The sequence below is a fragment of the Phlebotomus papatasi genome, chromosome 1 (genome assembly GCF_024763615.1).
Source record: "Phlebotomus papatasi isolate M1 chromosome 1, Ppap_2.1, whole genome shotgun sequence".
Taxonomy (NCBI): Eukaryota; Metazoa; Arthropoda; class Insecta; order Diptera; family Psychodidae; genus Phlebotomus; species Phlebotomus papatasi.
This window is the reverse complement of record NC_077222.1, coordinates 60,812,141-60,838,309: the sequence shown is the minus strand read 5'-3', so window position 1 is coordinate 60,838,309 and position 26,169 is coordinate 60,812,141. Positions and strand designations below refer to the sequence as shown.

The window sequence follows — 26,169 nt, the reverse complement described above, 5'->3', positions numbered from 1 at the left end:
TTTTCTCAAAAACGGCATTGTGCAAGTTAATGAAATTTTAGTATGTTGTAGTCCAGTCTAGGACGTTTCCAAAATGGTGCGTATGTGCGCTGTGGTTAAAACAGAACCGGAGATATGAGGGGTCAAAGTTCACGAAATTCAAAAAATCATATCTCCGGTTCTATGTGACTGATTTTGATGAATAAGGGCTTAAACGAAAGATCTCACCAAATGCTACAACTTTCTAGAATATTTGAACTTCGTGGGACCAACACCAGGGGCGCCACAGTCGAAAAACCAATTTCAATATCACATAACCTCAATTATCTCGACTGTCGCTGAACCGATTTTGATGATTACTTTGACATAATTGTAGAGCACATTTGTCTCTACATTTCGTCCATACATCATTTTCCACTCAGACTACGCTATCACTCCGATTTTGCCGTTTAAGTGTGAAAAAATTGATTTTTCCCATAATAACGCTTTGAAATCACTCAGATGCCAATTTGACTGCCTCTACTCCACCAAGACACTTAAAATAGGGGTTTAAATGGAAAGTCCCGCAAAATACAACAATTCTTTGATATAGTTGAAGTTCAACAAATGATTACTTGGGGCACTCTGGATGAAAAAACGAGTTAAGAAACAAAAAACCTCGCTTATCTTGGCTTCTGAGTAATCGATGAGATCATGTTCTATGGGAAAATTATAGAGAACATTCTGGTCTACATTTCACCCATATAACACTTTTCTGTCAGTTCATCCAAATCCTTGATATTTTGGTTTAAATACAAAATTTGTATAATTTCACGAATTTTATTCAAGATAACTGAATGGCGTCTCCCAACTTCAGCTCTAAATCGAATTTGCATGCACTCCGAGTTAGGTCACGTTAAGAATCTCACCTACATAAGCCGGTTAGGATTATCTGTCCCTTTTTTGTTACAATGAATACAATTGTTTAACTGTCAGACTAAATTGCCTTTAGACATTATAAGAAATTTTCCTTAGTATTTGGAATATTAGGGAAAATTATTCTTATGTAGAAAAAGTAGCAAAATTTATTTAACATTCCAGATATTATTAGAAATGTATCATTATACACAGAAAAATAGTATAATATTATGTAAAATCGTTTGTAAATGTTTGAAGATTCCCACGGAGACCTTATGAAATGCTCGTGTAACCTATTAGAAAGTTCGTAAATGTTTGCACTTTTTCACAAAAATTGTTCGTAACATGACCACTTGACGAGCATTTTTAATTATTTTTTACAAATATTTGTTCCTAAATTTTTATTAACACAGAAAAAGTTCGTAAAATTTTGTCATTTGTTCGTAAATTTTTGTCAGACAAACAAAAATGTACGAACAAATGTTTGCAAAAGAACAATAATCATGTTACAAACAGTATTTGTGAAAAAAGTACAAACTTTTTGTGACGATTAACGAACATTTCGTAACTTTTAAGCGGGAATTAACAAACATTTACGAAATATTTTTTTCTCTGTGTGCAAAGACCTCAAATTGTGCGCAATAACACGTACAAGAGTTCTAAAATTTTAAAGCTTTATTCCACATCACATTATTTTTATTTATCATAAAATGAAAGTGTAAAACGATATTAGTAATAAAATAGCATAAGAATTGGATTAGGTTTACACGATTTACTTATTGACATTAATTCCAAAGGTGAAAGGTAATGATAAGTTAAGATAAACAATCAATTACCGTTTTAATACACGGTAAATAACCGATTAGTCGGATTTCGTATTTAACAAGAATCCAAAAACCGTTCAATTGAATAAAAAAAATGGTTTAAAAATAAGCTCATCGGAGCTTTCAAACTTTCGACCTTGAAAAATCCTTGTAAAGAATGTTTCAAGGTCATAGACGGCTATACCCTAAATATCTACCAGGACAAGACAAAATTTAAAAAAATATTATTTTAATTTTCAAAATAAGAAAAAATAAAAGAAGAGATTCAGTCGTTATCTAACACTATATCCTATAACGAACAGATATTGTTTCACGATTTCTTTCCCAGAACTTTAGATTCGTAAAATTGTTATTCCCAGTTGTAGTATAGGGATGGAAATATGTAGAGCTATTGAAAAATTCGGACAACGTAATATAAATTGATTTCTCTGTGTAGAGCTCGAGCAATAAAACACTAATAACATTTTATTTCGTTCCATTTGGATTTTCGATTTTATTTCATTTATTGGTTTAAGAAAGTTTCACAATGACTCGAGAAAAGCGATTAAAACAATATTAGTTTTTAAAGATGAAAAAATAATATTTTTAATCCATCATAAATAATGATCATTCTACAAGAGCAAAAATTACATTTCCCTCCGCCATACATTGGACATTTTAAACAAACAAACAAGAAAAGAAACAAAACCCAAAGGAAGAACTGTATTTCAAAATTAAAATAATATATAAAAGCATTCTCAAAGGAGGAGAGAATATATTATATGTTTTCTTTTATTATTTCTACCTTCCACATTTTTATTTATATTTATTTATTTATTTATTTATTGCAGACGCAGCGAATTTCTGGGATGTTTATCATTCCCAGTTAGGAATGTTGCTAAAAAGGTAAGATATAAATATACTAGTTTAATATTATTATTGGCTATGAAATATTTATAAGTTGCAAAATGTAGTGAATATGTATCTAACATTTGGGGGATGCTTGTACTTGTCTTTCATAAAATGTTAACTTGGCAAGAAACTTTTCTTATTATTTCGTGGGTGGATGCCAACGGAAAATGGCTAGAAAGTGCATTATGAGTTTCAAATAGTTTTGCCAAATGAGTTTCAAGTTTGTATTTAAATGGGAATGATAGGAAGAACTTGAAGGGGACAATATAATCACTCAAAACTTTACTACATCCATAACGTATAAGTTTTAGTCAGGCAGTCTACTTCACAAAATGGGATTGGGCAATTGAATTATTGACAATGTACTAGCCGTACTAGCGAAGTCTTTGCTCTCGTTCATGGTGGAATTGCAGCAAGAGGATATAAAGTGCATTTTCCACCTTCGCTTCTACGTGAAGTAGGTTAAAAATACATTTAATATGAATGAGAAATTCCAACGTGAAAGATGGAATACGGCCACAAATATGCTTCAAAATCTATAACAATAATATAATCTCATTCGTGATATAGGGTGGTGGCAAACACTATTTCAGAAATCAATAATATTTTTGATGGATATTTTCAGAATTCGTGAAGCTCACGTTTTCCCACTCTATATTAAATTTAATTCGTCGATAAATTTTTTGTTGTAGATAAATATCGCGAAATGCAATATTTTTAGATATTACAGTATGTGTATGATATATAAATAGTCAAAATATTTTACTATTTATTTTAAAGAATAAAAATATATCTTATGAAATTAAGAGGATTTGCGAAATATAGGGGGAAGTGGGTCTCTTTTGAATTGGAGTAGTTTTGAAATTGGGTTTATTTCTCCTATTTTAAAATGAAATTGAGCCTTATCATAATTCAATTTTGCTTCACAACTAAATGTAGGGCTAAATTATATCATGAAAAAGTCCAGTTTCATTGAAAAATAGAAGAAAAAACCTAATTTCAAAGCTGCCTCAACTCAAATATGACTCACCATCCCTTACTGCTCCATATGGTTTAATTTTTGATATAAAAAAATTGGGACATATAAAGGATTTGGATATTTTGAAATAGATTTACTTAAAAATGTAGTTTCACTTTTTTCTAATTAATATTTCAAGTCGAATTTTTTGTGAGTGAGTTTGAAATACTCAAAGGAGCATGAGTAAAATGAATGGGAGCGACAAGAGTTGATCCAACCTTTCACAAAAGATAAGACTGGCCCCTTTTTATCAGTATTGGTATAATTCAAGAGCTATAGAGACGGAAATTAAGGATTTCTGAAAATTCATAACTTTGATGCTTAATTTTTCGAAAACGTTTGACCGATCTAAATTAAATTTGACTCTTTTCAAAACCTCTTCCGTTACTCTAGTGCCCTCCAAATCCAGGACCAGTTGTCGAAGCAACGGTTTGTCCATTGTCTCGTGTAGGTCGTTTCCGGTCCAATCCGTTTGTTATCCGGTGTACAAGCCTGAGGTCACAGGCCTCCTTACCCAGGAGACACGGGTTTTGGGAGGAGTTCGTGGTATTAGTATTCACTAAGGACTGCTCGTAGAAGCAAATATTCCGGTACATGCCTGTAACTATTTCCAAACAAATTATAGTCGGTTTAAAACCAACTACAGTCATTTCCAATCCGCCACCTGGGACTGGGACGCGCCTAATGAAGTTCTTCACTTCATCTAGCTGAAGTGGTGGAGGATCGATATTCCTGGCAATTCCATACAAGTTAAACACTTTTTGAAACTATAGAGCAGGGGCCCATAAAGCCTAATAAATGGTGAAGCTCTTTTTCACTTTTCCTTGTAAAAATTTTGCAAATATTGCACCACGACTTAACAAATTTGCTCGTAGTTCTTGTATTATTTCGGCGAGCATTATGAAATATGTATTTTTAGATAGCTTTTAATGCACAATTTCGCAATATATCAGACTGATAAGTTAATTCTCTTTAGGAAAAAACCTGTTAATAGTCTTCAGAGCCTCTATGCAAAAGCGTATGGAAAAATTAAATGTTAAGAGGCTCCTACTATAGAGTATTCCGGCCTCTAGGATAAAATAGGGTAATTCGGAATCATGTCTATTTTGGAATTTGCAGATTTTTCCAGTATTTCAGATGGTCAAAGAGGAAAAGAAAACCACGAGGAAGTACAAGACTTTACATTCGAAAGTACTTTTTCATTGCTTTTTTTCCTTTTACCATCTAAAACTGTCAGGAAGTCCCAAATGTTCCAAATTAGACATGATTCCAAATTACCCCATCTTACCCTACGTACATTGGGCGCAACTTTTGTAAAAAAAAAATCTTCTTTTAAGGAAAATTTCCTCTATCGTTGTAGTCTAAAACGCTAATTTTTTTTTTGCAATTTTTGACAAAGATTTCTTCAAATGCATAGAGACCATTACATTGCAACAAATTTAAAACTATTTTCGTGTGATGGTAAACTATTAATAATTTCTGAGTATATCGTGTTTCCTGAACGTATCGCCTTAAGATTTACTTCATTATGTCAAGTTTCAGAAATACCTAAAAGGTTCTCAAGAAATAGTTAGAATTATTTTATAAAACTTGCTTTTTCTCAAAGGTGGTTTGTTGGTACTAATGGCTCCGGCACACCTTTTAGATCAGGAAGATTTCATGAAGTTGAAAGTCGGATCCCTGTCTTCTCGCATGTTTTGCATATGTCTATCTCATTCTCTCGCACTCTTCTTCTTCTCTTAAACATCACTCCAAATTCAATTTAGTTCAATCGAATTTGGTATGTGAAAGAATGAGATAGTCATATGCAAAATATGTGAAAAAGAAAAGGTTTCGAATTTCGACTTCATGAAATTTTCTTGATCTAAAAGGTGTGCCAAAGCCATAAAGAACGATTTAGTAGGACTTGGGGAAGATTTTCCTATAGAGCAAACCATATTCCTATCTCACCATATTTTTTTGTATTTTCCAAATTTTCCATAAATATACTTGAATGTCCTTCAATTTTGTCTGAAAGATTTTGTGTTACGATATATTGCTTTTACAGAAATATTCTCCCTAAGAAAAGAGCTACGGTCACAGAAGGTTATATGGTCGAAAAAGATATTGTTATACAGAAACTTTAAGCAAAAGATTCAAGACCTTATGAAAACATTTTTACCCTAAACTAACTACGTTCAAATTTTTGGATAATGGTACCTTTTAGGACCCTACGATCTTTAGAAACCGTTAGGAGGATAATCAAGGATTTATGAGAAAAATCTGAAAAAATTTTGGGTTAAATGAGTATGTAATTACTCCTATATCGTTTGTTTAAAAAAAAAATGTTCGTACGGTTCTAAGCTTTGTAATACCTAAATTTTTCCTATGTTTCTGAATTAAGTAAAATTGTTAGGTAAAAACTGAAGTGCATAACATCCATATATATAATAGCTCCAACCTATATTAATAACGATTTAGAGAAAATTTAAAATTGTGGAAAATTTTCAGAACCAAGCTCTTGAGGTGAAACCGTATTCGAAAAGTGTTAAAATTCTCTATTAATTTATGAAAAACCGAAAGATTATTAAGGTTTTTGAAATTATGATAATCGATATTTCTATGATAATTAAAGGAAAAGCCATTCATAAATCTATAAGATCTGAAGAAGTATTCTTCAGTAATTGATTCGTTGGTATCTTTATCGTTCTTATAAATGTTTAAGGAGATATGCGAATATATGCATGTTTGTGTAAATTAATCATTATTGGTGATTTTGCTGAATGTGAAAATGCAATTAGTATACACACCTAACCCAAAATTAATATACATCAGACCTTAGAGGTTTATTTGATACTAAAGATGATTAAATTTACAATTTTCCAGGCAATTAATGGGTCATACAAATTGCAATCCCAGTCTTGTTTGACTAATCCGGTGTCTGCTGTTGCCATGGGTGAGAATTCCCAGTCGAGTGTGGACGAGGTGATTAGTCTGGAGGAGGTGGGTGGCGACCACGGTTCCCACTCGACAATTGCATTCAGTAAGAAGGCCCTGCACCAGCGTGATGCTGATGAGAATCTCTTCTTGCGATTTCTGGAATTGGATCCTCCGGGTGATGCAAATGTGGCAAATCGTCGACAATCGACAACAAAACCATCCAATGGTCGGACACCATTTACGATCACCAAGAAACTCACACGAACTGGCGAAAGTCGGGGTTTTGGGTTTTCAATTGTGTGGACACATCCGCCGCGGGTGGAGAAAGTGGAACCCGGTCAGTGTGCAGAACGGGCGGGCATCTGGCCGGGTGACTATGTGATTTTTGTCGATAAACACAATGTAGTGACGATGCCGGAAGTAGATATTCTTAATTTAATACGCTCCCAGGGTAATAGTTTAACATTAGAGATATTTCGGCGACCCGCTCAGCAGCAACGAGGAGGCCCCGTCGCCACCCACACAACACCCTCCACCAGCTACCAAACACCCGTTCATGTTCACTCTCAGGCTTCAGATACACCTTCACACCAACAAAATGGTCCTCAGCTACATCGACTGTCGTCTGGTACTCAATTGGCTGGTACTAGATCATCTATCGCCTGTTCCAATGCATCCATTTCCGCCGAGACCACCAAGAGGCGACTCCATCTGCCACAGGTCACTTTTAGCAAAGAGGTAGGACAGGGTGTAATTGTCTAGCACAGCATTCAGACACTTCCGTCCACACCTCACACTTATAGTTAACACTTCCTGTTATTTCCTGTTTCTTGGTTTTCATTTCTTTTCGGGATGTGCGGTTGAAAAGTATTTTAAATGTTACAAAAATATGAAAAATAATTACTATCTCAAGAAAACGTAAATTAATATAGATAATGATGAATATGCAAAGGGAAATTATGAACTCAGTTAATAGCCTTGCAATTTATAAGGTGAGCTTAAAGGTTACAGGCTCATTTAATTAAATTTACAGTTTTAGTGCATTTCATAATTAATTACGATTTATTGGCTCTTTAAAAAAATGTATGCTGAATTAAAATGGTAATAGAAATTGAAAAAAAAACACAATTTTTAAGTATTAATACTCGTTTTCATTTTTTTTAACTTCCCTAGAAACTTTACGCTCTGGAAATCAAAATACGCTGCATAATTAAGCAGTAAAAGATAAAATTTGATCCAGGTTAAAAATAAAATTCATGGCAATTATTTTATAATTATACAATAAATAAATAAAATAAAATAAAATTTGTTCAATATTCAACTTAAAACGTTAAGAGTAGTAAAATTTTCATACACATTTTGACAAAGGGAAAATAAAGAAATTTTCTTTTTTACTTTAAACCATCTCACCATCAAAATTTGAGATATTAATTACAATGACTTTTTCAGAAAGTTTAAATGTTTTACTGACCAATATTCCATATTTGACCGGTTAAATTTTATTTTTTATGCTTTCGGTATACCTCTTAGCTCGGTATAATGTCATTAAATCAAAATTCGCGTGCCTTTCCTTCTCAAAGATCTGCATAAGACTATCCCAATCTTTCGATTTTAAAATTGGACTGAACTAAATTTAATTTGGTATGATGTTCAAAAGAAGAAGAAGAGTGCGAAAGAATAGGATGAAAGGATTCAAAGGTTTCAAGAAAGAAAGGGATGTGAATTTTGACTTAATGATAATTTCCTGATACAAAAAGGTGTGTCGGAGCCATTAATTTCTAAATTTTTGTGTTTTGGTTCCGGCACACTTTTAGAACAGGAGAATTTCATAAAGTCAAAATTACCATCCCTTTCTTATGCCTCCGGCACACCTTTTAAATCGGTAAAATTTCATGAAATTAAAATTCGCGTCCCGTTCTTTTTCAAAAGATTTCTATAAATCTATTCTACTCTGTCGACTCTAAATTGGACTGAAATAAATTTAATTTGGTGTGACGTTTCAAAGAAGAAGATGATTGCAAAAGAATAGGACAGACATATGCTAAACTTTGAAGAAAGAAAGAGATGTAAATTTTGATTGTATGAAATTTTCCTGATCTAAAAAGTGTGCCAGAGCCATTACTTTCCATTTGGTACTCTTCTTCTTCCTCTTTTTTTGAACATCACACCAAATTAAATTTAGTTCAGTCCACTTTTGAGACCGAAAGAGTGGGATAGGCTTATGCAAATCTTTTAAGAAGTAAGGGAACGTGGATTTTTATTTCATTAAATTATATCGAGCTGAAAGGTGTGCCGAAAGCATTACTAATCAAATTTAAATTTTTGCTGGTCAAATTGAGATTAAAAATTGTGATTGAGTTTAAAACACAATCAATATTGATTCACAGATTCAATAACGTAAGGGCATCGTTCTTCTTCAGACACATACTATACAATTTTATGGCCATAACTTATGTTACCACCTTACAGGTATTTAACTGAGATTTCGTTTGTAGGTAATTAGCAACGAAATGTATTTGCCAGATAGTTTAAAACAATAAAGAAGAAACTAAAATGTAAAGTACTTGATATTTATTCTCTTTCTCTTGGAAATTATATCAATTTTAATGAGTTTTTCTTTCCGCAATAAAAGAAGAATTTTATCCCGGTAATTAAGAAATATACAATTAAATCACTAAAGTAGTTTATAAGATAGTATCACAGATAAAACATACAATTTCTAAAGAGATACATTATCATGATGAACCGGCACATCCCTTCTCATTCAAAGCATAAAATACATAGTAATTCTCAGGGCATTTTTTTTTATTTTCTGTGAATTATATATAATATGTTCTGGAATTGGGGCATGCAATTTGTAATGAATCATTCCATCCTATTTTAGCAACAAAGCCCAAAATTCATTATACTCTGACGCAAATAATTTCTCTTTAAATAACAAATGGAACTTTTCATTGTTGCAAGTCTCAATTCACTTGTACAATAAACATGAGAAAAAAAGTTACGATAGATATTTTGCTTTTAAGTTTCAAATTCATTTGATTTTGTTTTTGTATCAACCTAAGAAAATTTGTAAATATAATTTGTCTTAGACTAAAATGAAATACTCGGAAATATACGCTTGTAATTAGGTGAAAAAAAAAGAATATGCTTCATAAGTTTAAAAAGAAATTGTAATAATGTAAAAAGTGTAAAGAGAAAAAATTGAACCAAAATTAGTAAAAATTGTATAGTGAAAAATTATGGCAGGTTGTTTAATTGTTTTAGCACGTTATTAGTTCTTTTATTATTTTTGTTCAAAGTCTCGGCCTTTAGTTAATGCTTAATTTAAATGGAAAAAATACCTCATCTTAATTTATTACATCTTGTACAGTTTAACTTAAAACGTTTAGTCGTAAGGTAAAGAGCTTAAATGGTGAAGTAACTCAATTAGTCTTGCAATATTCTACGTAAGAAGTAAGTAGGAAAGATGGGAAGGACATGGAGAGATATAAAAAAAAGCAAATATGTAGTAGGATATACTACAGAGTACTATAGAGTTTAGCAAATGAAAAAAAAAAGAATATTAGGAAATAAGGAAACATTTCAATATAGCACAAATATCACACATCATCTTGTTTCTGTATGTTAATCCTCTCTAAAGATCCATTTCACAACACAATATTTCTGTTATATTTTATTATTTCAAATGTTGTGACACTTTCTTTCTTTTAATTTGATTTGTAATTCTTTCATTTTCATTGTAGTATGGAAAATAAATTACAGAAATTGCTTTGTGAAAATTAAATTAAATTTATGTTTTCCTTGGTTTTCGTTTTGGATTTTGTCAGAAAATTTTGAGTGTTTTTCTGAGACGGTATTTCTTCTTCTTATCTCACAGTCAATTTTACCACAGAGTGGTGATGATCAGAGACGGAGATATTTGTACCAATTGATAAGCAGGGAACAGCATTTTGTAAACGCTCTCCAATTTGGGATGCAGCGGTTTACGTCTCCTCTAAGAGAACGGAAAGACTTAATATCACCTAGTGATCATCGGACATTATTTCAGAATATCGACGAGGTATGATCAATGTTCTTAAACCATGTACTCTGAAGAAGGCTAATTAAGCACTTCTTTACAGCTGCAACGAATATCGGAAGACATTCTCGAGCAATTGGTGCAGGACGAAATGGATACTCAGGTGAATTTCGCCTCACGTGTGTACATGTCCAAGACGACGGCTATTTGTGTGGCCTACAAGAAGTACTGCAATGGCCTGAAACGGGCTGACTGCGTTCTTGTGAATAAATCACGGCACGCCAACTCGGAATTTGTCAAGTTCATTACGGAGCCACAAGTGCCGCGAAAGCGCCCCGACCTCACATCCTTTATACACAGACCTTTGCAACACTTCCGTGAAGTTCTAAAGTTGATACAAGTGACGACGTCACACTGTCGCCTCGATAGTGAGGAATATCGTAATTTCTCACAAGTTGTATTGGAGCTTCAGGCAGCTTACCGAGAGATAACAGTTGGAGGAGGTCTCATGGAGCCATTGGGTGAAGGGAAGCCTCTACTAACTTTGCAAGACTTGGAGTCTCGTCTTGTGTTTACACGTTGTAAACCCTTCGTGTTAGCTTCCCCAGGTCGTCAGTGGGTCTTTGGTAAGGCCTGAGAAAATTCTTGTGGAATGCTTCTTTATAACACACCTATATTTTTCCAGGTGGAGACTTGTCACGTGTTGAGGGACGCTCAGTGAAGCCATACTGGACACTACTATTCAGCGATATTCTTCTCTTTGCTAAAGTCAGTCGAGACCGAGTGCTCTTCATCACAGAAGAACCCCTAGCTCTTGTGAACATTACGGATTCGTGCTTCAACATCAGGAAAAAATGTAAGGATGATATATCTTATTAAAATATATTTGAGCTAGATTTTTCCTAAGGATTAAACCCCTTATTGTTTAATTACGGTGGCAGCCAAAATCCCGAAAGCCGAAATCCCGAACGCCAAAATCCCGAAAGCCAAAATCCCGAAAGCCAAAATCCCGAATTTTAAAAATCCTGAAATTGATGAAAGGAGGAAAATGTTTAGAATAATTTCCTAAGACAAAGAAGATTTCCCTTTGCCTCCAGCAAGCGCGGGTGCAATCGCGGAAGTAGCTATGACACTTTTAAGAATTCGGGATTATGGCTTTCGGGATTTTGGCCAATTCGGGATTTTGGCGTTCGGCATTTTGGCTTTCGGGATTTTGGCTTTCGGGATTTTGGCTACCACCGGAATTGATATCATACATTTCGGAGCGGCTCCGATGCATCATAGGACCGTTCTTTTTCTAGTATTCTGCCTTAGAGGCTTAAACCGAGAAGCGCCTTAGTGAGAAACTAATCTGAATGTAATCTTATCATTATTTTGATTATAATTACGCTAAGCTGTCTTACGGCTTAAGTCGTAGGTGTATCCAGCAAATTTCACAACGATACCCAGCTTTAAAGGAGAACCTCAATAGAAGTGTTAGAAGTTAGAAGAAATATTTAGGACTATGAAAAAGATCCCTAAGGGTCAAGGTACTCATTCTACACGCTTTTTTCATGGGTTATGCTTCTAAACTAAATTGTCTGATATTGTATCTAAAAATTAGTAAGTCTGGGGCATTGAATAAAGAGTAACGTTCATCCTGTGCAGCCTTATGCCCTAGACACACTTACGACTTAAGCCGAGAGACGACTTAGTGGAAAATGATGGAAATGTAATTTGACCATTATTTCTAATATAATTACGCTAAGCCGTCTCTCGGCTCGTCCTCAAGTCTGTCAAAGCCCTTAGTCTCATATGCTGGTATGAGGTTTTGGGGAGTAAGCGAAAGGATAACTATCCTACAATCAATTAATAGGTGTGTGAATAGGTTTTCGCTGGTAACCGTCATATAGCGTTATCTTAGTTGATTGCATCGGCTGATACTAAATCTTTTTTCTTAAGGCCAATAGAGAACTGAAGTTGCCTCATTTCAATTTCCTCGAAGTAAAATTTCCATGGCAACTAATGCTCAGTCATTGAAGTACTGGCGTTATTTTCTCTGATCAATAAGAATACAGAGTACCATATAACAGTCTTCAGCACCCATCTAGGGAAAATGGGTTAGACGTGTCAAAGAAAGGATTTGAATAGAATAGATGAATACGGCCGTCGACTATGGGGTTGACATATGTCGAATAGGCTGTACGCAACTGAATGAACTGGATGAACTGAATCTGAAAGACGTCGCATGGTCGGCGTTTAGTCTTTATTGAAGAGCCGCTTAAACATGATAAAAAGGAATTGATATACGCATCTATTGTAACTGTATATGAAAAGTGGTTATTCTACGCTAATACGAAGCGTAAGAGAAACATGGGATAAGCTGGTAATACCTCAAGATTGCCAAACAAAGCCCAATATTCATGATTCCAAGCTCATTATTTGTATTTGATGGCACCAGTTGAGCGTAGTGTACTATGAGCTACTAAAACCCAGAAAAACCATAAATGGGGATATCTATCTAGAACAATTGATGCGTTTGAACAAAGCTCAGAAGGTGAATCGGCCTAAATACAAGGGTATAGACACGATAAGGTATTTTTGCAATACGACAATGCTAGATCACATGTTACAAAATGCGTAAAGGAATACTTGGATACAATCAGGTGGGAAATCCTATCCCATTTTCTGTGTTCACCAGATATTACTTCTTCCGATTACGACTTGATCCGGTCGATAACTCAAGACCTGAATGACCAACACTTCCAATTGTATAAAGAAACCAAAAATCGATTCGATTCTTGGATTGCATCTAAGGACCAGCGGTTCTTTCAATGCGAAATCTGTCTGCTACAAAAACTATAGCAGAGAGTAAAGGCCAGCGATGAACAATAGTCCGAAAACACTGAATATTTAATTATTATTTACTCATAATGCTAAATAAAGCATTCATTTCCACGAAAAAAAGCAGCGGAAATTTACTCACATTCCTAGATCAAGTGGATAACGTAATTATTCCCAAAAGAGCTGAGGTTGACGGAGTAGATTTTTAGAATGAAGTCGATGCTCTTGCAGTACTATGGAGAAAGTAATGCTTACGAAAACCGCTTAAGCCCTTATGACGGATCGTTGACTTTTTTGGGGTAGAAAAATTAGATTACTCAAACTGCTTTTTAACCTCGTCTGAAAATGTTGCAGAATGGCGCAGACCTTCCAGAATTGATGAAAGTTAAAAGGCGTAAAAAGCTATCCTAAGTGTCCTAAACATGCTATCTCGTTAGGGGAAATCTTTCAGGAAAAGACTGGTCATTCATTCATTCATTTTCAACCGCTTATTCCTATTGTGGTCGCGGGCCCATGACATCCTAATTAGCAGCCCACGCTTGTCGATCCTCCGCCACTTCATGAAGAGGTTCGGGTTCGATCCCAAGGCGTTCCAAGGCAAGATTCTGAATTTGATTCAGCCACCTTGTCCTAGGTATGCCTCGAAGGTACCTCATCTCGGCAGCTTGTACTCGCGATCTTATACTTTCGGTCATTACCCAAATCTCATGACCATAGGTGAGAATAGGAATAAACACAGCTTTGAAAACCGATAACTTAGCCGAACGGCTGAGCTCGGCCTACCCCACCACGCTTCCGCCAAGCTCCCTCATTACTGCAGAAGTTTGACCGATTCGCGACGATAGTTCGGTGTGAAACCTACCATCAGTCGTGAATAATACTCCGAGATACTTGAACTTCTCCACCTTTGTCAATGCATTTCCATCAACATGTATGGTGCATTTCGCAGGCCGTCGAGAAATCACCATTACCTTCGACTTTTTGGAAAAGACTGGTTAAATGGATAATTTAGTAGTTGTTCTCTAAGTCATTATTAGGGAAGCTAGAATTCCGTTGATGCCTTTACTGAATTTTTAAAATGAATAATCCGAAAACCTCAATCGTATAATGCATTCTTTATTGACCAACAGCCACCGAGTTTCGGATTACCATTGACCCGCTGGGGAAGACGGCTGAGAGTCCAACAGCTCATTGTACTCCTGATCTCACAAAGACTCCACGGAGAAATTCCCGAAGGCGTAGTATTATCCTGCGAGCCCCATCTCCAGAACTGAAGGCTGTTTGGCAAAATCTACTGCAACGACAAATGTAGGTGAATCAAATTGCATTATTGTCGATAAGGTACGCTAACGAATTTTGTATTTTTCTTATGACAGATTTTTGGTGAACGCTGCTCTAGGATCAACGCCTCTGAGTAGTCCACTCGACTCCCCGGACGTTATGCAAAGCTTAATCCCCCTGAGCAGTGATATTGGAGCTGCTACAACATCGATGGCGTCAATTAAATTGTCATCTGTAGATAGTTTAGCAGTGAAGAGCTGTCAGCAACAGGTGCGTCCTAGTCGCATAGCCTCCTCCTCATGTACCTCCGTATATCCTAAATCCTCTTTTGTGAGTAGTACTACTGCTCGTCCTGAGGTAACCCCTGCAACCACTAGTAGTAAATCTCTATCGGCCATCCCTGAAGTAGTGTCCGAAATGACTGAATTGGGCAATGCAAATCATACTAAGGGGCTCAGTAAGTCCTGCCATGAGGACACAGCTGGTGGAAAGTCGACGTACTTTACACATTACAGGTCGCCCAAAATGAGAGATTTCAGTATGAGTTCTGTGGGTCGTTCGTTTATCGATGAATCGTCTTCCTCAATTCCCGACTCAATTATTCAAACACCCGATACCCCGTCCGCCAACATATCACCCTCATCTTCCAATCAATTCTCGGAGACCTTTTCTAACTTCGAGTTTAATCTCCAACCGTCCGGATCGTGTGTTAAAGTTTCACCTGAACGACACTCTTCCAAACGCACGGAAAGTAGTTTTGCTGGCTCTTGGGATCTCCTAGAGCTTGATTTAGACTTTCACCAAGTAAATTTGGATACATCTTTTGGCGGTGATGTAGAGGAGTGTGTTTTCTTTGGGGATGATCCCTTTGGTGTACTCCCATGTCGACCCACACCACCAGACTCTCTCGATCTTTGATAATCTCTTCCTGAATTGTGTGCAAAAAGTACCTTAATAGATTTTCTCTGTAGCTTTCAATAATGTCCAACTTCCGCGAAATTGAGGAAGAATGTCGATGTGAGTGTTTAGTTATACCATTTATAAGCCCTTTCCAATGTTAATGTTTAAAAGATATTTATATCATGTTCACTGTGGATAACCATTCCCTCCCCCTGAAATACCACAATTTATCTTATACTCTTGCCTGAAAAGTTTTAACTCCCCATTTCCCATTCCAATGTCCTTTTCCAAAGCAAATTGTTGCTCAGTGTGCTTCTGGGTGTATGATGATAGAGAAAAAAAGAAAGACAAGGACAAAAATAATCAAAGAAAATCAAATTATATGTATGCAAATTTTTTTGTGATAAAAAGAAGAGAAAGAAGAATATGCATTAGAATGATTAACAAATTGGGCCTCGATATATCTTTAATTAACTGTTACTACAAAAAAAGAAGAAGCAAAAATATTGATATATGTAAAATGTATAAAATATCTGTTTTATGTTTTATTTTTTTTGTTTTCTTTTTTCCTTTTCTTGGAATGAAATAAATTTGTTTTTGAAAGAACGCTTGTGAGTTGTTATTTGGCATTGGAAGAACCGATGAAAAATTTATTTGTGTGACAAAGTCCATGGAATTCCGTGTCCACTTTTACTTTTGGGTGTAAATAGAATTCATAAGCGTTTTTTCAGGACAAATTCAGTGAAGTGTGTGTTGAGTTAAATTAAGAGCAAATGGGGGCCACCCACAAGCCATTAATACTAAAATCAAAAAAAACTTGTCACGAATTCAAAGGAAACCGAAACTGACTCCACGGATGCCTCGAAGCAATTAGAGGAGTTTATTGATGAGAAGTGTCGACAGATGAACAAGTCTGGAACACCACGTGGTGGAGCTCTTCATCTTGCACAGTGGATGAAAGGTCAGCTGGATCAGGCGATAAGCAAACACGAAAGTGAACGAACAGCCCTACTTAGTCAATCCGAGCCAATTGAATCCGAGCCAGAGGACGATACCATTGAAGAGTGGACGACTGAGCAAGTGAGAAAGAGGTCCAGGGAATTGCAGCTTATTGATGCCAATGGACGATGCCAAGTACCCAAGGCTGATGGTGCTTCGAAATCTAAAGACAGTACCAATGGTGCTGTTAATCGCATGGATGATCTTTCTGGGGCAAGTGAAGTGGAGGATGAGAGTAAAAGCGCGTCACGGAGTACAACATCCGACAGCCAAGTAAGTTTCAAAATATCTCTGGAAACAATATCATAAGGTCCTGTGGAAGGAATTATACAACTTATAAATTAAACCCTCTATATAGGAGCATAAAGACTTTGAAAAATACTTTTTTTTACTTTGACCATCTAAAGTTATTTTGTCCCCTTCAATAGGTCTACAAAATGTTTTCAACAATTTTGGTTACACCTTTTTAAAAAGAAATTTGATATTTTTAAATTATGTAACCAAAATTGTCCAAAACGTTTCGCAGACATGATGAAGGAGATATCGTAAGCCTGAAATATTTTTGTAGCGAATAAAAATTGAATTAAATTGGAAGAAACTTAATTTTTGTTATTGACAGAATTTACTCAGAAAGTTAAACACAACATATAGAAAATTATGCCATATCACTGTGGTCCGTATCGTACTTCCGCGATTTTAGTGGCACTTTTACCATCAGGGTGTTTTGAGATAGAAGCCTTCAAACAATTAATTAATATTTTTCATGCCGTAGATTCGGGTGCTTTTCTTTAATTCTAGTATTTTAAGATGGTCTTTAGGGGGAACTGGGGCACTTTTGAAATGGGTACCTTTGAAATTGGGCTTTTTTCTACGATTTTCGAAAGAAATTGAGGCTTATCATAATGCAATTTAGCTTCACAATTGGTTTGACGAGCTGAATCATATTATGGTAAGGTTCAATTTCATTTAAAAATAAATTAAACAATTTAAATAAAACAATTTTCGTTTTTAAAATATTTATTTTTAAAAACGAAAATTTTTATGTTTTTTTTTTATTTCAGTCACATTTTTAGATATAGAAAAGTCACTTCTTGAGCATATTTTCTGGCTTTCTTCCGTTATTGTCGCATTGAACTGTATAAAAAATATTTTATTACAACTTTATAAAAAATAACTGAAAGCAATTGGTGAGCTGTAAGAAAAACTTAAATAATTTGAGGAAATATTTATACTTTTAGCGAAATATACCATTGTTGTTCTTGAATTTGTTGTTTCGCTTAAAATTTCTGAGGATTTGTCTGAGATTTTTTACGAACATTTTTTTAATAAATTCTTAAATATTATTTGTCAGAAAATATTAATTTTTTTTCTTCTCTCAATGTTCTGCGAGTCTTGCGTATAAAACAGCATCCCACCGGTTAATCAACTAATTAAATTAAATTTGTAAAATAATTATCATCATCCTATGGATATATGGCATATACAACTTGAGAAGGTGCTTTCCACCGTTTTCATTCTGGAGTAGATTTGTAACCAACGCTTAGACGGCGGTGGCCGCAGAAAAAATGTTTGCAACTTTTATTATGAAAATATATCAGGAAAGCATTTTTCCAGAAGATCATGGATGACAATAAATCTGTCTACCTATCTAATTATTATTAAAAGGATTTAAATAAATTAATTTTTGTCTTTAATTATCATCTTTTGACTATTATTTGAGCTGAGTGCAGCGTATTATGTAAAAATATCATTCTTTAAAAAAATAAAATAAAAACGTTATAGTAAGCACGGTTTGAAAAATCTGAAATTACGGAAAATCTGAAATTACAAACTTTTATTTTTAGATAAAATCACATTCTGAAAGTGCACAAAATGTTCTATGTAATTCAGTAATAATTGAAAAATCAAAATATCCTCAAAATGCCAATTAAATCGCGGAAGTGCGATATAAAAAAATCATTGAAGTTAATTCAAATGTAATTTAAACACTATCTGAAGGTCTTCCAGTGTTCGTCAGTGATTTGTTTTCTTCTTTATAAATAAAATCATTAAAGAGAAAGACAACACTAAGAGAAAATCAAAATCGTAAAAGTAGTTTAAAAAAGAAGTATCTAAAAATGTTTATGGCAATTTGTAGTAATAGGAGTACGCAAACCGTTTCCGAATCGTTTGAAAATTTTTAAGGATGACCTATTCCGAGAATCGCAACCTATAGATATAATCAATTTTTAAATTCTTTAATCTCAAATTTTTGGTTTTAAATTAATAAATTGCAATTTTACTATTAGAATTGCAAAAATTTTACATATAAAAATTTCGTTTATTTATTTTCTGTCCTCCCGGAGGAGGAGCAATATTTTATGTCGATAACAGGAACATTTATTCTATACAAATATAAAGATTCTCAATAGATTTAGATGTAGAGTGCACTGAGAAAAAAAGAGGCTGCGATTAACTTTTTTTCGTCATAACTTTAACACTTTTTGGGTGTAAAAATATATCAATATTTTTTAATGTTAATTTTACACCTCTTAACGTCGTTATCACACTTGCACATTAAAATTTTAATGTGATTCACATTAATTGTCGCTTGTGAGCGTCCAAATATGTTATTTGTGTCTTTGAGTCACTTAATATTTAGGGTTTTTCTATTTACTGATAAAGAAGTGGACTTGGCCTGCAAAAATAAGTGCAAATTTACCTAAAGCATAAATATTTTTCACATTAAAAAATTAAAGAGAAAATCGCATTAATTTTTCGCATCATTACTATAAATCAATTTATATCAAATTTTGCGGGTCAAGTCTACCTTTTTATCAAAAAATAGATCAAATTTTGAATATAAAATGATTCAAACACACAAATTACGCATTTGAACTCTCACCAGCGACAATTAATGTGAATCATATTAAAATTTTAATGTGCAAGTGTGATAACACAGTAAGAGTAAAATCAACATGAAAGAAGGGTAACTTTAACTCATAATATACCTAAAAAGGGTAATATTTACACCGTTTTCGGATCAATACTGCAGGGTAAAATTAACATTTCCGGAATGTTATTTTGACTTTTTCGAATTTATCTCACAAGGGGAGGAACCCAACTGTCTCCCGCGGATCGGGACGAAACTTGGCATGTAAGTAGGGTCCATATAGAAAGTTAACCAGCCACTGGCTTTTTACTGTGCGGCCATTAGAAGTAGTCATTGTGACCATTCATAGTTATGAATTTCTTATATATGAAAGATTCTTTTAACATTTGTTGCTATTTTTCTTTGACCTGAAAATGCGTTTTAATGATGTTAAAGCTTGGTTTGTGGGTTACTGATGAACGTCAGAACTCTTTCATGCGATACACCTTCATGGTAATGTCATAGGTCATCCGAGTAAACATTATACTTTTTCAAGGAAAATAATATTTTTAATATCAGCGAATTTTTCTTTCTGATTATTTAAAAATAACGAATGGGAAAAATTTCTCATTCTTCTGTTCCTTCTTTTCCTCTTTAAATTTTACTGCTGCCGAATTTCTTTTACTTTCTTTTTCTTTTCGTCTTCATTTTTTTATTACAAAAATGTTTGTTTTTTATTCATATGTCTGCCATTTTTTATTCGATTTTGATGAGTAAGTAGTCGTTAGGAAGGTCCCAATGAGCTTTATAACATACCCAAAAATCATAAAAATCGGAAAATTACAACTGTCAAAATTTCAAGGTCAAAACTTTCAAAGCAATTTTAGCGCTACTAGAGGAGGTTTGACGATGTTTAAATATTCTACAAAATTATAGAGCGGATCGAGACGTTTCATTTTTATATAAATATTAATGTTTATATTTGGTCAAGTAGTTTTGCAGTTATAGACAGAAAACCAAATGCAACTGGAAGATTATATCATCTGTCCTAAATCACCTAAAATAGCATATCGTGAAATTGTTTTCTTTCTAATAAAGTAGTATCCCGTTAATTGAATAAAAATATAACTACAATAATCTTGCGTCATTTCCATTAATATTCAAGGATGTCTAATATCTACATATTTGCATTATTCGAATAAATAAAAGATAGAATAGGAGAATACAATAGTTCATATTCAATTTTTTGCAAGCTTGGAAGATCTTTCGCAGATCCCTAAAATATCATAGGGTCAGGTCAGGATGACAAATTTCTTGCTTTTCCATTTTGCCGAAGACCACTATCTTCTATCTCCAAGGGAAATGCAGTTTTCCAACAATTTCCAAACTCGATATCTCGCATGAAGGAATTTGTAACGCAAAATAGGTATCAAAATTTTCTTATATTTTTTTTTTAAATAAATTGTGTTCTTCCTGAAATTGTGCAAAAATTTTAAATTACATGTTGATGATAATGATTACTTATGATAAAAAAAATCCAATATTTTTATATTGTATAGAAAATGTGTATTTTTGAAAATTTCAGACAAACTATTATTGTTTTTTTTTTTTTAAATATTTTCCAAAGATTTCAAAGTAGAATTTTAAAAAGTAAATTAAAACTCATATAGACAAAACTAACCACATAATTTTAATGTAATTCGCTGTCAATGTAGTCAAACGTTAATTCAGCCGAAGAAGTATTTTTTACCTTGAAAATTTGACAGTTGTAATTTTCCGATTTTTATGATTTTTGGGTATGTTATAAAGCTCATTGGGACCTTCCTAACGACTACTTACTCATCAAAATCGAATAAAAAATGGCAGACATATGAATAAAAAACAAATATTTTTGTAATAAAAAAAATTGAAGACGAAAAAGTATGCAATGTGGATCTTACCAGAAAGAAAAAGAAATCCGGCAGCAGTAAAATTTAAAGAGGAAAAGAAGGAACTGAAGAATGAGAAATTTTTCCCATTCGTTATTTTTAAATAATCAGAAAGAAAAATTCGCTGATATTAAAAATATTATTTTCCTTGAAAAAGTATAATGTTTACTCGGATGACCTATGACATTACCATGAAGGTGTATCGCATGAAAGAGTTCTGACGTTCATCAGTAACCCACAAACCAAGCTTTAACATCATTAAAACGCATTTTCAGGTCAAAGAAAAATAGCAACAAATGTTAAAAGAATCTTTCATATATAAGAAATTCATAACTATGAATGGTCACAATGACTACTTCTAATGGCCGCACAGTAAAAAGCCAGTGGCTGGTTAACTTTCTATATGGACCCTACTTACATGCCAAGTTTCGTCCCGATCCGCGGGAGACAGTTGGGTTCTTCCCCTTGTCAGTGTGAAAGCGAATCTTGATAAGATTGCAGCAGATATTTTTCCAAACATAAATTTTTTTAACGTGAATATTGTATTGTAAAATAGAAAGTTTGGCGAAAGCAAGACGTAAAATATTAAAATAATATCATAATTTCTCACTGAGTATTTTTCTCTAATATATGAGATTTACAAGAAAGCTGCGTTAAAGGTATTTTAAGAACATTGGTAAAGGCATGCATATAAAAAGTAAGGAGACATACACTGATTCTCAAATGATTGATATGAGAAGATGTTTGCGTGCTGTCTTTCCTTTCAAAATACAGAGGAAGCCTTCATAGGACATTTTCATATGGTATACGTGCATGTTTAAACATGGAAAAGATTAATTTTAAGATTTTTGACATGATTGATTAGATGATTAATATTTAGGTGCTTCGGTAAATGTAATTTGTAAAAGGTATAAAAGTAAAGTAAGAAATGGCTTCATAGAAAACCATTTGAAATATTAGCTTAATATATCTTTTCATGATTTCTCATAAAACAGAATTGAAATAAGAATTGGTGAGACCCCATTTTCTTCCAGATCACTGTACGTTCAAGTCCCATTGCTCATGCTACGGATACACTTTCTGTATGTCGACAGTGCCACAAAAATTGCTCAAAGAGTAAACTCTCACATTCGTCAGCATCAACGAATTCCCTAAAAGTGCAGCATACACAGCGAAATACGGGTAATGCACGTTGCTGCCAGGCTAGCACGACCGCGAGCAGTATCACCAGCGGAACTTCCTCATCTGCATCAACCACAACCCTCACCACCGGCGAAGTTGAATTGCGAACAACAGCCATTAGGAAGACCCATCAGACCCCAATTGCCAATGGTCTTCCCAAAAGGCACATCATGTGCCATTGCAAATGCACGCCACAGGATTTCCATGGGACCACCATAAGTCCTGACGAGGTGACACAAGAGACATGCAAAATACTAGATGGTGTGCACGAAATCAAGAAAGTAGATCAATTGAATCACGTAGGTGGTACAATAAACCACACTGGTCCCCATGGTAAATGTAGATGTGCATGCACGGATGTGCCAAAGGAGACAGATAGTGTGGACGATTGGTCTCTTATGCTAATTGGATTATCTCAAATAAATCCAACTTCCACACTAATGCACATGGATCCTTTTGAGGCTGTACCAAGTATCTCGGTTGTTCCACCAACGCCAGAAGGAGCTAACTCATGCCGAACGTCGTAAGCACTATAATTCCTAACGTCCATTCTCCATAGAAGCTAATTTCCATAATATTTTCTTAATGAGGTGTAATTTGCATTTTTTTTTAGCTCACAGACGTGGGATGGCGGCAAAGGTAGCAAAATTTCAAAGAGTAGCTCGAAAGACGATGAAAATTCGCCAGAAGATGAATCGCTGCAGGATGAACCACCTTATAAAGTTCTGAGTACCAGCTTACGACGCTATGGTACACTCTCGAGTCTCGAGAAGCTTCCAAGTGAGGATGCTGAGACGTATAATTCGTCAGATGATGATGTGGCAGACGATGGGGATATTAAAATTGTAACGAAGGAGGTATATGGTCCAAATGACTCATATAATCCTTCGTTGAGGAACTGGACAGCACGGGCTGGTTCATATATGGCCGAGAAGATATCCTTCTTTGAGGAGTCTCGAGCATTTTTCGACAAGTACCTGGGACGCTGGGACAGAGATGCTGAGCAACAACTATCAGCACCAGGTGTGGACGATGAAAACTTGGATGAGTGCACTTCAGGTGCAACTTCTGGTGAAGAAGTATGGGGCACTCCCACAAGTGGAGGTGAAAACGATGAAATCCAGATGTTTAACTCAGACCATACACAATCTGTGAGTTTTGATTGAAATAACAATATTTGCACAAAGTTTGAGTTAATACAATTATGAAAACTAATCCTTTAGTCACCAACGAGATCTTCCTCGTCCTTTACTGGAGATGACGACACTGAACTCATGATGGATGAACTCCTAATGGCCCCACCAATGACAGCAAGTGCAGTGAGAGGATTACTGCCACGGTACATTTTCTCAATTCTTTATTTAATTGTTTTACAAACATATCCAAAAAAGAAACTTTCCACATACTTTTTCTTATTCAATCAAGTTTTTTTTTATCTCTTAGTAAAATCAATATTCTTTGGATATAGAATCTTAGTCATAGACAAATTATAATCATAGTGAAAATTCTTGATACAATAGTAGCTCATTTACATAGTTCTAGTTACAATTATTGTAGGAGAAGATTAGAACCATTGTTTGAAGAGGATACAGAGAGTGGTGAATCTGAAGAGGAGAATTTGCCTCTCGATGGTCGATCATCCATCAATCAGGTAGGTCTTTAACAGTAATTTATTTTTAAAATTAGTTCTTTTCTTTTGACTAAGTTGCAAATTTTTAGTAATTTTTAGTAGGTTTAAAGAAGTCTTTTGTTCTAGTTCATTGCTCTTTCTATTTCAAAAAAAAAAACTTGTTTTATGTAGATTATGGAGGGGTAGAGACGTAGGTCGTCATTACGAGACTAGCTCACTAGTTGGCTGTTATTGAAAAGAACTCTTAGTGGTAAGTTTAATCTTTTACCATAAATCGGCAGGGGCAAGTGGCGGAAAGAGACTGGTCAAGAAATGGGCCCACTTCAAAAGGTTCACCCGAAAGCACAACATCCGAGACCCTATCCGATGCGACAGTCAGCACGCCACGGGAACTGGAGTCGACAGTGATTTCGATGCCCACGGAGGTGGCGGATGTGGAGACGGTGGACGGAGTCAGTGCACCTCCCGCAGTGACGAAGGTGGAGGAAGACTTTGGAAGCGTTGCTGACACATGCTTTTCTCCATCTCAAACACCGAAGGATGTAAACGCATCTGTCGCAAGTACCGATCGTGCCGAAGGGTCTTCAGGTGCTGCAGCACATGTCGGTCTGAGCCCCCGTTTAGAGATGCGCTTAGCACTCAACCAGGATATAATGGGGGACGAAGATCTTATAAATTACGCCCCTGGTCCCGATCTCACTACAATTCTCGGGTTAGTTTAACTGTGTTATCACACTTGCACATTAAAATTTTAATATGATTCACATTAATTGTCTCTGGTGAGAGTCCAAATGTGTAATTTGTGTGTTTAAATCATTTTATATTCAAAATTTGATCTATTTGTTGATTAAAAGGTAGACTTGGCCCGCAAAATTTGATATAAATTGATTTATAGCATTAATGTGAAAAATTAATGCGATTTTCTCTTTAATTTTTTAATGTGAAAAATATATATGCTTTAGGTAAATTTAAACTTAATTTTGCAGGTCAAGTCCACTTCTTTAGCAATAAATAGAAAAACCCCAAATATTAAGTGACTCAAAGACACAAATAACATATTTGGACGCTCACAAGCGACAATTAATGTGAATCACATTAAAATTTTAATGTGCAAGTGTGATAACGCCGTAAGGATCTCGACTTGAACTTACAAATTTGAAATAATCTCCTTATGGTTTTACAGACACGACCTCTCCACATACCAGCGGCTAACTGGACGGGACCTTCTGACCCGCTCAGCCAACCCCCGAGTGGCCATAGTGAAAGAAGTGGGAAGCAACTCATATTGTCAACAAAAAAAATTCAAAGATGGACACTCCAACGCCAAACCGCAAAAAGTCAAATCCAAGTACATGGAACAGTTCTGCATCTGTGGATCTAGGTACTCGAAATTCAATTTTGATTTATAGAAAGGACCAAAAAAAAATCTCAATATTGAACCCATCAATGTTGCAGCCGACGAAAAAAGACTGTCAGACCTCGAGCGCTTAGCGAGACGCGAGAAGATGTACTGCATGTCTCAATTGAGGAGTGGTCAACTGGCAGCTCAAACGGATCCTTCCCGGACCAATTCCCCGAACACGACCCCAAGTCGGAGACCAAGTAAAATGTCAGTGAAGTGACTTTGGCAAAAAAGGAGAATTCATTGCACTCATCCTACTCCCTCGTCTTTTAGATTCAGCTTCCTCACACGACGAAATTCAGAAAATCACTTGCTCAAAGTGTTCCCAAAGGAAATGGGAGATGATTTGAGCGTTTCATCGAAATCATGTTCACCACGTCGGGAAAACGTGAGCAAAATTTCACTTATCTCTATTCTCTCAATTTGATGACCCTTTTCTAACCATTCACCCTTTTTGATTACAAAATCATGCAGGACAAAGCACTTGAACGACGATTTCTGGAAGCAATTGACACGCAGACGTCGTCACTCTGTATCGGAAATTTCGGCCAATTAGACATGAAATCACGTTACCTTATTGGATTTGCCAAAAACTAAAAAAAAAAACCTAAAGAAAAGGTGCTG

General features: G+C 34.9%; 1 protein-coding gene across 1 annotated transcript in view; it reads left to right on the top strand.

Annotated features, from left to right (window-relative positions):
- The window catches only part of LOC129809550 (serine-rich adhesin for platelets), a 34,198-nt gene that overhangs the window by 6,692 nt on the left and 1,337 nt on the right, over positions 1–26,169 (top strand). The window contains 18 exon segments of the mRNA XM_055859473.1: positions 2,531–2,585; positions 6,475–7,266; positions 10,409–10,591; positions 10,653–11,175; positions 11,235–11,405; positions 14,503–14,680; positions 14,749–14,923; positions 16,388–16,825; positions 22,366–23,036; positions 23,127–23,664; positions 23,737–23,852; positions 24,050–24,164; positions 24,425–24,855; positions 25,327–25,438; positions 25,440–25,524; positions 25,599–25,752; positions 25,819–25,933; positions 26,020–26,152. Coding sequence (XP_055715448.1) covers positions 6,541–7,266; positions 10,409–10,591; positions 10,653–11,175; positions 11,235–11,405; positions 14,503–14,680; positions 14,749–14,923; positions 16,388–16,825; positions 22,366–23,036; positions 23,127–23,664; positions 23,737–23,852; positions 24,050–24,164; positions 24,425–24,855; positions 25,327–25,438; positions 25,440–25,524; positions 25,599–25,752; positions 25,819–25,933; positions 26,020–26,142 — 4,854 coding nt within the window. The 5' untranslated portion in view covers positions 2,531–2,585; positions 6,475–6,540 and the 3' untranslated portion in view covers positions 26,143–26,152.